Source organism: Macaca nemestrina, chromosome 10, assembly GCF_043159975.1.
Source record: "Macaca nemestrina isolate mMacNem1 chromosome 10, mMacNem.hap1, whole genome shotgun sequence".
Classification (NCBI taxonomy): Eukaryota; Metazoa; Chordata; class Mammalia; order Primates; family Cercopithecidae; genus Macaca; species Macaca nemestrina.
In genome coordinates this window covers 136,592,170-136,605,137 of record NC_092134.1, presented here as the reverse complement: position 1 = coordinate 136,605,137, position 12,968 = coordinate 136,592,170, and the positions used below count along the sequence as shown (strand labels likewise).

At 52.4% G+C, this 12,968-nt stretch overlaps 1 protein-coding gene and 1 long non-coding RNA gene across 8 annotated transcripts in view; one reads left to right on the top strand and one right to left on the bottom strand.

Annotated features, from left to right (window-relative positions):
• LOC105484187 (chromodomain helicase DNA binding protein 4) overlaps positions 1–10,345 on the bottom strand; it is a 38,777-nt gene extending 28,432 nt beyond the window's left edge. For 2 of the 7 annotated variants that reach the window (XM_071072308.1, XM_071072311.1), the window contains exons 1-12: positions 10,206–10,345; positions 9,183–9,360; positions 5,254–5,375; positions 4,838–5,053; positions 4,530–4,648; positions 3,855–4,096; positions 3,507–3,634; positions 3,115–3,250; positions 2,799–2,977; positions 2,358–2,597; positions 492–695; positions 164–369 (exon numbers count right to left, since the gene is read on the bottom strand). In XM_071072308.1, coding sequence (XP_070928409.1) covers positions 164–369; positions 492–695; positions 2,358–2,597; positions 2,799–2,977; positions 3,115–3,250; positions 3,507–3,634; positions 3,855–4,096; positions 4,530–4,648; positions 4,838–5,053; positions 5,254–5,375; positions 9,183–9,282 — 1,892 coding nt within the window. In that variant the 5' untranslated portion in view covers positions 9,283–9,360; positions 10,206–10,345. The remainder of the gene's footprint in view (positions 1–163; positions 370–491; positions 696–2,357; positions 2,598–2,798; positions 2,978–3,114; positions 3,251–3,506; positions 3,635–3,854; positions 4,097–4,529; positions 4,649–4,837; positions 5,054–5,253; positions 5,376–9,182; positions 9,361–10,205) is intronic. The other 5 variants (XM_071072309.1, XM_071072310.1, XM_071072312.1 and 2 more) reach the window with 3 other exon arrangements.
• LOC139356907 (uncharacterized) lies at positions 6,511–12,135 on the top strand. Its single transcript, XR_011609436.1, has 3 exons — positions 6,511–6,611; positions 8,763–8,897; positions 11,989–12,135. It is a non-coding gene; the product is annotated as an uncharacterized lncRNA (long non-coding RNA).
• The last annotated feature ends 833 nt before the right edge of the window (positions 12,136–12,968 follow it).

The window sequence follows — 12,968 nt, the reverse complement described above, 5'->3', positions numbered from 1 at the left end:
CCGAGATCACACCACTGCACTCCAGCCTGGGCGACTGAGACTCTGTCTCAAAAAAAAAACCAGTGTCTTCCAAATCTAAGTTGCCGGTGACATCCATTTTCCCAATCCCTTCAGCGGGAATCTCCCACTGAGACTGCCTATCTCCCATGTGCCCAGCTGGTACCTGTGGTTGAGGATTCGGTGGATCATCATCCACTCAGGTTTTATCCCATAGCGATAGAAGCGTTCCTCCATCTCTGCAAATTTAGGGTCCTTGTTTTTTCGTTTTCGGCTTTTTTCTTCATCACCACCAAAGTCCCCAGAAGGTGGCTCATCCATATCATTCTTCCGCTGATAGTTTCGGAACATCACCTGACAGTGCAGCTCCAGCTTGGAGCGGAAAGAGAAAATCAGCCATCAAGAAGCTGTGTTCATTCTTTCTATCCACAAGGCTCTTTTATCACTATCCTATTCATCGTAGCCCCTACATCTCCAGCCTATCCTCAACTTACCTGCAGTTCAGAAACCCAGGAGCAGTGCCAGTAAGACATGCCTTGCCATTTCACAAAGAACTGCCGCTCTGGCCGCCCCTCCAAGGGCTTTGGGGAGGGCGTGTTGGGATCAGCATCTGGAGGCCGAGGCACTGGTGTGGGAGATGGTGGCTGACCCCACTTCCAGATTAGGATCTTCTGCACTTTGCCCTTCAGAGCTGGACACTGAGGGAAAAAGAGACAACTTAATCTCAAATCATAACCATGGGAGAAGGGACAGCCCACAGTCTCAACTTTATCAAAGGACGATTAAGATCTCATTTCAGGCCTGGAGCAGTGGCTCATGCCTGTAATCCCAGCACTTCGGGAGGCCGAGGCGGGCAGATCACGAGGTCAAGAGATCGAGACCATCCTGGCTAACATGGTGAAACCCTGTCTCTACTAAAAATACAAAAATTAGCTGGGCATTGTGGCACGCGCCTGTAGTTCCAGCTACTCGGAGGGCTGAGGCAAGAAAATCACTTGAACCTGGGAGGCAGAGGTTGTAGTGAGCCAAGATTGCCCCACTGCATTCCAGCCTAGAGGACAGGACAGAGACTCCGTCTCAAAAAAACAAAAAGATCTCATTTCAAATAAAATCTAATCCCAGGACTCCTCCAGGGAGAGAATACAGGTTGAGGACCTCTCATGTGAAATGCTTGGGACCAGAAGTATTTTGGATTTCCCACTTCTGGATTAGATACCTATCTAATCCTAACCTGTGATACAATTCTCTCTCCATTTCTGGACATCATCCAGGATTTCCGTGCCACTATCACTCCTATCCGCTTAACAAAGCCAGTAGTTAAGACTTCAACAAGCAGCCAAAAGAATCAGGAAATCAACAGACTTAAAGCACAGAATTCCTCCCTTAAGCAATCTAAAAGCAGTAAGTGGCCCTATTAAACATTCTAAACTGGCTGGCACGGTGGTACACACCTGTAATGCCAGCACTTAGGGAGGACAAGAGAGCAGAATAGTTTCAGAGCAGGAGTTCAAGACCAGCCTAGGCAACATAGTGAGACCCTGTCTCTACAAAGATTTTTTTTTTTTTTTTTTTTTTTTTTTGAGACAGAGTCTTGCTCTGTCGCCCAGGCTGGGGTGCAGTGGCCGGATCTCAGCTCACTGCAAGCTCCGCCTCCCGGGTTTAGACCATTCTCCTGCCTCAGCCTCCCGAGTAGCTGGGACTACAGGCGCCCGCCACCTCGCCCGGCTAGTTTTTTGTATTTTTTAGTAGAGACGGAGTTTCACCGTGTCAGCCAGGATGGTCTCGATCTCCTGACCTCGTGATCCGCCCGTCTCGGCCTCCCAAAGTGCTGGGATTACAGGCTTGAGCCACCACGCCCAGCCAGATTTTTTTTTTTTAATTAGCTGGATGTGGTGGCATGCACCAGTACTCCTAGCTACTCAGCAAGAGGCTGAGATAGGAGGATCACTTGAGCTCAAGAGTTGGAGGTTGCAATGAGCTATGACTGCACCACTGCACTCTAGCCTGGATGACAGAGTGAGACCCTGTCTCCAAAAAAAAAGTTTTTTAACAAAAAAATTAAAAACATTGTAAGCTACCAAGACCCTGAGGCAGGGTGTCAACACAGAGACACATGTTCTCAGCTAGAAGAACATTGCTTCATCTCTTCAGAGAGCTGGCAAAACATCAACTCCTCTGTTTGAAGTCAGTCCTACATTTTCCCAGGACAAAAGTATCCCAACACTATAGGATAAAGGAAAATACCTTTCTCAGGGTTGAAAAGCTCACAGTTCCTCTCCCGCAGCCCAGCTTCACAATACCCTACATAGAAAAGACTACACTTTCCACATCTTTTGCCCTGGCTGAGATCAGTCACTCACCGTACAACGGGGACAGAGCCATTCACCATTGGGGATCTCTGGAAGTGGGGGATTCAGGCAGTGGATATGGTAGGAAGAAGGACAGGTATCGCAGCAGAGCAGCTCCCCACCATCCTTGCAGACCCGACAGAATTCCATATGGTGGTCATCCTCCTCTTCGAGGTCTCCCCCAACCTCTTCCAGGATCTCCTCACCCTCCGAATTGTCCTCTTTAGCTTCCCACTGGATGCCTTCCTTCTCCTGCAGTAAACGACCACAGATTCAGATTACCCCCACCCACCCACCGAAGTCTAAAGCCAGTACCCATCATTCCTTTGAATGCTTCCCAAAGCTCACAACCCGCAGCACCAGCATTTCGATTTCCATCCAGGCCCCAAAGAGCTTTACTGTCCCACCCTTCTTCTCATGAGTTCCAAGGGGCCACAATGGCCAGACACTCACGCAGTGTGGGCAGCTCCACTTGCCCTCAGGAGCCTTCTCCATGTCGGGATCCAGGCAAACCATGTGGTAAGCTCGGGGACAGGTATCACACAGGATGATCTCACCGCCTTGCTGGCACACCTCGCAATAGTCCTGGTGGTCTGTCTCATAACCATCCACAGCAGTCACCTCCTCCTCGCCTGGGCAAGGAAGAGGGAAAGCCCAGTTATTAGAAAAAAACTACCTCCCCCCACCCCCAACCCCTATCTCCTTAGGGAGATTCTTCCCCAATCACTCCCACCTCATCCCATCACAAATATACAGAAAAGAAACACACCTTTCTTTTTCTTTTTAGTGGTTCGGAGTTTCTTGCGGCTGCGGCTACTACGGCTGGTGGAACCATCAGAAACAGAATAGCTATTGATACTGGCATCATCGAAGTCAGATTCCACATCTAAGTCATCATCCTCACTCTGACAGGATGAAAAAGAATAAGGTTAGACATTCAAGCCAAGGGGAAGGAAAGAGTGGCAGACAAGGGAGTGCTCTCTCACTGAGGATACCAGAATCCCAGCAAGCACTGTTATACAGGGAGCCGAGTCTCATCCTGTTCTGTGGGTAACTCCCCACATTCTTATGTGCCTACTATGAAGGACAGGTCCTGATATAAGGTCACATCCTTTCTAGTATACATGGCACCCTCCCTAAAGTGATGGGCTGGGCTCTCACCGAGGATCTCTTACGCTTAGAACCAAAACCTCCCAGCTTGATTTTCAGGGGAGCTACTTTCTTGGGTTTAGGCTTCTTGGCATCAGGTACACGAGGGCTGCCCTTGGGCTTCCTCCGAGCATTGGGACCTAAAATCAGGATACATCCAAATATATAAAATACCACATCACCAAAGATGGGAAAAGATCTTCCCCACATTCAGATGCCCAAACTTCCCTCCAAAATTCAAGACTCACTCCTCCCTCCTATCTCCTACCTTAGGGCTGACAGAACACCATTCCCATGCTCTGTCTTTGACATCTTAAGCCCACACTAGACACCCCCACTCCCATTTGAACCCCATTTCACCTTTGCCCTCCTTGGTCTTGGCCTTGCGGATAGGCACCTCCACAGGGGGAGGTGGTGGTGCAACCTCAGTGGCTGTCACCATGCTCTCCACCACAGCCACCGCTGCTGCTGCCGCAGCTGCCACTGATGCCCCAGAACTGCCTTTGAAGGGATTGTTGGTACTGAACTCCCGCCATTTTGCACCCAAAACCATCATCATCTTGGAGACAGCAATCTTGGGATTTTTTGCAGCAATGAGGGGTCTGGTGGAGAAATGGAGAAGAGCAGAGAAAAATGTTTAAGAATAAAAGAGGCCGGGTGCGGTGGCTCAAGCCTGTAATCCCAGCACTTTGGGAGGCCGAGACGGGCGGATCACGAGGTCAGGAGATCGAGACCATCCTGGCTAACACGGTGAAACCCCGTCTCTACTAAAAAATACAAAAAACTAGCCGGGCGAGGTGGCGGGCGCCTGTAGTCTCAGCTACTCGGGAGGCTGAGGCAGGAGAACGGCGCAAACCCGGGAGGCGGAGCTTGCAGTGAGCCGAGATCCGGCCACTGCACTCCAGCCTAGGCGACAGCGCGAGACTCCCTCTCAAAAAAAAAAAAAAAAAAAAAAAGAATAAAAGAAAGAAAGAGAAGAAAGAAGAGATAATAGAAAGACTCTCCTCCCCCTTCCGCAAGCCCCTCCTGTTTTACCTGACAAACTGGCTGAAGGCCTTGTAGTTGGTGAGGGTTCGATAATCCTCCTCTGAGAACACGTGGTCAATGTCTTCCATGCCCCAGTCTTCCAGGAGCTGAGCAGATGACTTAGGCTCCTGCAGAAAGAGCAAAGTCAAGCACCTGCCACCTAGTGCCCACACTTGCTAAACAAATTTGTACTGAAAAACCAGAGTAACAGAGTTAAAAGGAAAAGAAAAGAAAGTGTTCTAAAGGGCAGTAGGATGTCTAAGAAACAAAAGGACAAAAGTTTAACTGTACAAAGAAGAGGATGCAGGTCCAGGCACCTTTGAATCATCATCATCGTCATCCTCCTCCTCCTCCTCCTTCCGCTTGGATTTGCTCTTCTTCTCTTTCTTAGGTCCAAGCTTCTTCTTCTTCTTCTTACCAGGGGTATAGTCGCTGCCCTCACTGTCTGAGCGCAGAGCCACCTCTTCCTCCTCCTCCACAAACTCTGGCCCCTCCCCAGAGCTGTCCCCCAGCTGCCGGCATAAGAGCATACGCTGGAGCAAGGAAAGGGGGGGAGAGGGAGACAGACACACACATGCTACACACATGCTGACCTCAGGACAGCCCTGAGGCTCATCCCCAGAACCTGGCCTACCACTCCTAAGAAAGAAACAAATGCCCTCAGCCCTTCAACCCTTCTCAGAGCTCCTCCCTTCTTCTTCTGGTTCCCCGTAACATTCAGTCACCCACTCACCTCCTTTTTTTGGCGCTTGCTCTTAGGGATTTTAGGGTCCCGAGGTTTCTTAGGCTTTTTCTTCTTCTTGAGCTTTGGAGTCTCTGTTTCTGACAAATCCTCTTCTGGGTCCTCTTCATTTTCTACATGTATTTGGCAAAGAGTGGTAGGCAGGGAAAAAGATCAATAGCAAAAGGTTAGGCCCTAATCCAGAGGCTTTAGACTTTATTCCCCACCTCTTGTCCCAGATTCCTCTGAAGAGAACTGCTATACTCTGTACAGAAGGAAGCTGATACCCAGGACAAAAACAGACAAAGAGAGAGCTATATACCCAAAATAGGCCTGCCAGGCCAGACCAGGCCCACCTCGGGCAGCTGTCCAGACCCCTGCCTCCTCTCTCCCATTCCTACCAGCAATCCTCTAGATGTTCACCAGTACAGCTGAACTGAGCTGCTTAGAGTTCACCATGTAAGAGAACTAGATTTAGGCCTCCTATAACTGGCCACCAAGTATTCTATAAACTAGGGAATGAGAATGAAAGATCCTACTCAGAAAGCAAAAACTATACAATATACCTTCCCAGAACAGGATCAGTTCAGGGGTCTCAGAAACCACATCCTTCTCCAACCACTTTGAAATCATCACTGCTCAAATTAACCAGAACCTCTAAGTCCTAGGTTCAGGTGCCAGACCAATCTCATGCCCACTCCCAAAATACAATTTCCTTTCCCCATCTCCAACCCTAATGTTCCTCCTCAGCTTCTCCTGGGTCAGCAGCCTCTTCTCCCTAGGGGCCCAAATCAGCCCAGCTGTCACCATCTCCCCCTGCACCCGCCCCCCAGCAATCCTCCTCCCATCTGGCTCCACCTCCTCCCCTGGCTGGAAGCACACACAAAGCCTGGGGTAACACTGAAAGCTCCTGGGCAAGGATAGGTGGGAAGGGGCACACAGAAGGCCAGGAGGCAGCTTCCTTTGTAATAGACATTCACACCAGACTCCCTCCTCCCTCCTCTCTCTCCCTCTTTCCAAGCCACCCCCGCCCAAGTTGGGGGGGGGGTAGAGAAAGGAGTGGAGAGAAGAAGGGAGTGCCTCACCCACTGAGGAGAGGGAAAATGGCTCCTGACCGCAGAAGCCAGTCCAGGGCACCCAGCTGCCAACATAGGACAGACAGGAAGTGGCAGGGGAGGGGGCGGGGTTGACAGAGGGGGGGCGGGGTTGACAGAGGTGGGGCGGGGGGGAGACTGCCCTCATAGAAGCCTCCCCAAATTATTATCTGGCCCCAAGTCCAAATGCCACCTACTCTGGGATGACACGGTTCACAAGAGGCCACCCTAATGTCCTAAGCAAGGAAACCCAAGGAGAGCGAGACAAACATGAAGGTAATACTAAGGGAAGAACTCGATTACTCCCTCAATCACAATTATTTTTTCAGTCATCAGAGCTGAGATTTAACAAAGGCTCAGTGGACCTGTGGTCAGGACATACAACCTTCTCCCCAAATTTCTGATACCCAAAAGATTTAGTTTGAGGAATGGAGGCCCACAAGAAGCCTCTGAAGCTCAGCTTCCTCACCCCCCCCCACCCAGAGTCCTATCCAACAAATATGGGAATGTCTGCACAAAAAAAAGGAGCAGGACCCAGACAGTGGTAGAAGATAACATCCCGGCCGGGTGCAGTGGCTCATGCCTGTAATCCCAGCACTTTGGGAGGCTGAAGCGGGCAGATCATTTGAGATCAGGAGTTCGAAACTAGCTTGGCTAACATGGTGAAACCCCATTTCTACTAAAAACACAAAAATTAGTCGGGCATAGTGGTGGGTGCCTGTAATCCCAGCTACTCAGGAGGCTGAAGCAGGAGAATCGCATGAGCCAGGGAGGTGGAGGTTGCAGTGAGCCAAGATCGTGCCACTGCACTCCAACCTGGGTGACAGAGTGAGACCCCGTCTCAAAAATAAAAAAGAAAGTAATATCCCTCCTTCAATCCCTGACATGCTCTTAGCTCTTAACCCCCAAAATTAGCCCTAAAATGTCTCTGGCTCCCCACTTCTTGAGCTAGACAGACACTAGGGAATGAGACATTAGGCTGGACAAAGCACCATCAGCCTCCCTGCTTCTCAGCCCAGAATAAGACCAGGCACAAGAAAGCCCCTCCCATTCCCCCTTGGGAATGGAACACCAGCCCGGATTTCACCAGAATCATTTTCTTCAGGGCTTTTCCCCAACAATCCCCAAGTCAACCCCCAATCCCCATCAGCTAGCTATATCTCACCACCCCCATAAAAGCTGGAAGTGGAGATAAAGATAACCCATAGAGGCAAAGGGGACATCCTTCCATGCACATGGAACCCCCAAACTTCTCAAGCAAATAATATGCTGAAATGGCAAACAACAAACTGACTGAGATATAGAGGAAGATTTGGGAAAGGGACAGGAATGGGGTGTGGCAAGTGGAAAAAGTGGGTCATGCTACAGCTCAGGACAGAGTTCACAGCTCCTGCGCAGCTCCCAGTCAACATGAAAGGCAGCCCCAGCCCAAGGGGACAATGGGAGGCCAAGATGTGGAACCCACAATGTCTAGGCAGCACTACTGTTTCTCATGCCCCTCTCAGAAGGACGGGGTCCCCTTACCAGCACCACCACCCTGCCCTCACCTTGGGCAAGGGCATGGAAATCTGCCCCTCTACCCTACACAAGGATGAAACCAAGTTTCTCATCCCAACAGCCAAGACTCCATGACAACACTAACCCCTCTCCTAAATGGCCTCAGGTTGAAGTCAAGACTTCCAACTTAAAAAGTACCAAATGTGAAAGCATCTCTCCCAGACCACCTCAACTTCCACTGAAGCTAAGAAGAGAGAAGGCAGAACTGAATGATGCTGGATGAGAAACAAAATCAGGATCAGCAGGCTCCAAAATGAGAAGAAAAGTAGAAGCAGAAGGAATGAAGAAATGACACATAGGAAAAAAAATGAACCTAGAAAACATGAAGGTCAAGGAAACAAGTAGATGACTTAGCTAGGGACTCTGAAAAAGGACACAGAAGAGAAAGACATCTGCTTAGGAACATGACATCAACCATCATTTGAGGATAGACAAGGGCTCCCCCAATCAGGCAATGTAGTTATAACCATACGGGTTTGGCCAGTTCATGGAGCCACCCCAAAACACAGATAGAGCAACCCCTAGCACACCTACACAGACGCTTCACACTGCTAGCCTAAACGCCAGGCTACCTCATAGAGGCAGAAGCCAGTAGGAAAAAAGCCAAAATTATGTCCACTCACCAAGAGAAGAGAGATGCCCTCCCTTCTTTTGCCCCTCTTCACTAGGCTATTACATCCTTCCCAAGCCCCCATCACTTCCCCACTCAAAACATTCCAGCAATCTGCCTGGCTAAAAGCACTCCAGATCCTGCTGAGGAGCGCGATTCAAACTTCACACAGCTGAGACAGCACAGAAAACCGGTAACTGATCAGAAGCTAAAAATAATCAGATAGAGTGTAACCAGCACTCCCTCTTTCTTTTCCACAGCGGCAACCACAGGATCCTACTAGCACAGATGCCGGGCTGGTCTTTCAAATAGAATCCTCAATGCCCCCCTCCGCCACCACCACAAGCCTCCAGGGGTCCCAGCTACCTGCATTCCTCCGAGGACCCACATACAAGGTAATGCCTGCCAGCCCAGAGAGCTCCCTCAACTGGGAACTGCAGAGCATTCCTCAAGACAGAGTGCAGCAAGCTGGCATCTCCGTCCGCGGTGCCCAGGAGGCACATGGCTTCCACCCCCCTCACACCAGAGCTCCGCAGAAGGGAACCACTCCCTTCGGATGCCCTCCACCTCCGGCTCTGCACACAGACAGCCGAGCAACACAGTCCTGCCTCACCAGAGCAGTCACTCGGGAGAGCCCCAGATGCCTCCTTCCCGCCCTGGGCCCTTGGGGAAGATGTTACCTGGGTGGGGTGGGGGCAGGCTGTTGTTCAAAAGTGCATCCATATCCTCCTCCTCACTGCCCGCCGAGCAGGGGGACGGGGAGCCCAGGCCCGACGCCATCCCCTTCCGCTCCCGGCCAGGGAATTGGCCCAGCTGCTCCTGCCGGCGGCCTGGGGCCCTCTACACTGGCCCGAGTCACTGTGCGGGGGAGGGGGGAGAAACAGAGAACAGTCAGTGACGCGCACTGTCCCCCCTCCCCCACACCCACCCGCTCTTTCCGCCCCCCACCCCAGCCACCCTAGCAGGGCACCCGAACCGCTCAGGCTGAACTTAGTTCCACACTCCTTGGGGGCAGCCCGGAAGCCGGCTCCCCGGCAGGCGCCCCCACGGAGCGAGGGAGCGACGCCCCCGAGGGCAGGCTGGTGCAAGCGCGGGGAGGGGAGACGCCGGGCTGGACCGAGCGGGGTGTGACGGGGGAGGGGGTCCGAGTGGCAGCGGCACGGGGGGGCCAGGGGAGGCGGCAGGCGGCGAAACGCTCTGGGACACAAGGTCACTTGGGGGTGGGGGGGCGCCTCCCTGCGCCCGGGGAGGGGCCAGTCCCCAGACAGGGCAGCTCTCCAAAGGCTGTCCTCTGGGACAACTCAGGTTCTCAAGAGCTGCGGGGACGAGGGGGCGTGGAGGCTCGGGCGCTGCGGGGGGCCGGAGGCAGGGACGCGGGGGGCTAAAGCGTCCCACCGGGAAGGGGGCCGGGCCACGTGTCCCGGGGGGGCAAGTGATCAAAGGGCGAGGGGGTGGGCGCCTGGCATTGTGGGAGACCAAGCCGGAGGCGGGGGTCGCGGGGAGCAAGACTCCGGCAGGGTTAGGGCGGGTGCTAGGGAGGAGGCCGGGCGCCCTGCAGGCCAGGAAAGGAAGGGTCGGCTCCTCTGGGCAAGGGGCGGTCCGCGGGTCCGGAGACGCCTAAGGAAGGGGCGGCTGACGGGATGACCCTCGGGGCTGGTCGGGCCGTGAGGGGCGTCTCTTTGGGAACCCCGCGCTATCCTCACCCCGGAGCCGCCGCAGGTCGCGCTGGGTCCGGCTCAGTGTCACTCCCGCTCCAGCTCCTCCTCGCCGCGGCCGAAGGGGGGAAAATGGCTCCGGCTCCGGCGTCGCCTCTTAAAGGGCCTGAAACACCGGCCGGGAAATCCCACCGCACAGGCCCCGCCCCCCCACGGACAGCCCATAATAACCTCAACCAACTCCAACCCCCCCCTTCCACTACCGCCACCCTCCTCCCCAGGTCTCCCGGGCAACCCCCGCCCCCTCGTCGCTCAGGCAACCACTGGCCACGCCCCCTTCGAGCGCGCGCGCGCGCGTCACCTGGGCAACCGCCCACCTCCTGGCCATCCCATAATACACACGGACACCCCCCCAAAACACACACACACACACAACACACACACACACCCTGCCCCCCCACATTTCATACACATATGCCAGGGGCTGCTGACATCTCATAATATTGCAGACCTTTTGCAACTAACCCTCTTAGACATCCCATAATAGCCATCCTTTGCCAACTTCTTCACTCTTGGCCCTAATGCTAACATCCCATAATAATTCACCCCTCCCTCCCCATGGCCATCCCATAATAAGCACCCCTCCCAGCACTTATGCCTCATATCCCATAATACTCAGCCCCATCCCCCACAGACATCCCATAATAACCATCCTTCATCCACCCCCAGTTTGACATCCCATAATAGTCTGAAACTCACCCCCCCCCCCCATACTACAACAACGGACACTCGGCCTCCTCCCACACACATCCCATAATAATCAGTCTCCCACTTTCTATACTGACATCCCGTAATAACTAACCCCCTAGGGCTGCCCTCAGTCCCTGCAGGCTAGGGTCTAGAGGCTCACGTCACCCCCACCCTTCCCTCTTCTAGCTCCACAGCCTATAGTAAGTACCCCTCCTCTATCAAAAAGATAACCCATAATGATCAACAGCCCTACTGTCGCCCCACAGATGGACATCTAATCTCTTTTCCTCTGACACTGGAAAGCTATCCCATAATAATTTTACTCTCCTACCCACATCCTGACATCCCATAATAATTGCAAGGAGCCCGTGGTCAACCAAACATACCGTAATACTCCCAACACAACCCAGTGTCACATCCCATAATGCTTCATCTCCACTCCACCACCCCTATACCCTTTGAGCCAGGCATCCCATAATATTCATATTCTTCCCACCCCCATCTCCAGGCGCTGTCAGTCTATTCTAACACCCAAAGCAGGGAGGGCCAGGCAGGCTACCCACGCTTCCCTGTCCCCGCCCCCACTTGCACACACCTTAATCCCTTTCTGGGCCAAAGCAGTATCCTGGCAAAAAGCCTCCTCATGTCTGGGACCCCAGCTTCCCTCATACCATCATTTCCAGACACTTGGGGGCTAGAAGCCCACCTAGGGCCCCACCTAGTCCCACCAAAATCCAGGTATTTTCCAGATGCTTACCTCCAGCTCCTAAGTTTTGAGGAACACCAACCAACCAAAATACCAAGCTGACAGATGAAACATTTACATGAAGTCTAATTCACCCTACAACATCCCATAATAATTACCAACTCCCATCCAAAGACTATCTCTCAACATTCTAGCAATCCTCTCCCTCACCACACCCCCAGGTCAGGGACTTTTCACCAACACCCGCAGGCCACTCCGGCGAATGGACATGGCATCATGATGTGAACTCAGGATCCTTCTCTATACACACCGAGAGTAGAGGCCTGCCCTCCCCCTACTCACCACTGCTCATGTTCATTCAACCTATGTTGACAGAGTACCTAGCAAGGCGGAGCTGCGCACCATGGAGAAACAAGGAAGACCAGGGGGCCTCGCTTCAAAAAGCATAAGCAACCAAGCAAACTATGATACACGACAGACAGAATGGTGCCAAGGGAGAACTGCTGAGCACTATTTCCCAATTTCCTGTTACAGCAAATAAAATCCCCCTGGTCCCAAGAGAGAACATATCCCAGTAAGATTTATCGTGGTCCTTCCAGAGGCTGGAAGATGATACTTAAAGGATTTATGGATATAGACCATAGTCAACATGATCTCCTATCTGTTCCCTACTTACTAGGGGATTTTTATTGGAAAGCAAGTTCATCCATCCAGTGTTCCTAATACTGAAATCCTATAATATGTTCATGTCCTTCCTTCTTAAGAGACTCCACAGGCCGGGCGCGGTGGCTCAAGCCTGTAATCCCAGCACTTTGGGAGGCCGAGACGGGCGGATCACGAGGTCAGGAGATCGAGACCATCCTGGCTAACACAGTGAAACCTCGTCTCTACTAAAAATACAAAAACTTAGCCGGGCGAGGTGGCAGGCGCCTGTAGTCCCAGCTACTCGGGAGGCTGAGGCAGGAGAATGGCGTGAACCCAGGAGGCGGAGCTTGCAGTGAGCTGAGATCCGGCCACTGCACTCCAGCCTGGGTGACAGAGCGAGACTCCGTCTCAAAAAAAAAAAAAAAAAAAAAAAAAGAGACTCCACAATATGCCAGCATTGTTTCTCCCATTCTTGAACACCAAATCCTCCTTATCCTCGATGTCCCATATTTTTCAGGCACTTTCCCATTTTATATCCTGAAGTCTCATAATACCTCCAATGGCCTCCATCCTCATCTTGTTGGGGCCCCATTCTCCACCTCAAAAAAAAAAATCTTTTAGTTGTGTAATGTTCCCCATCTTCCCGCCTGTATAGAAGTCAATATTCCAGCGGGGCACGGTGGCTCATGCCTGTAATTCCAGCACTTTGG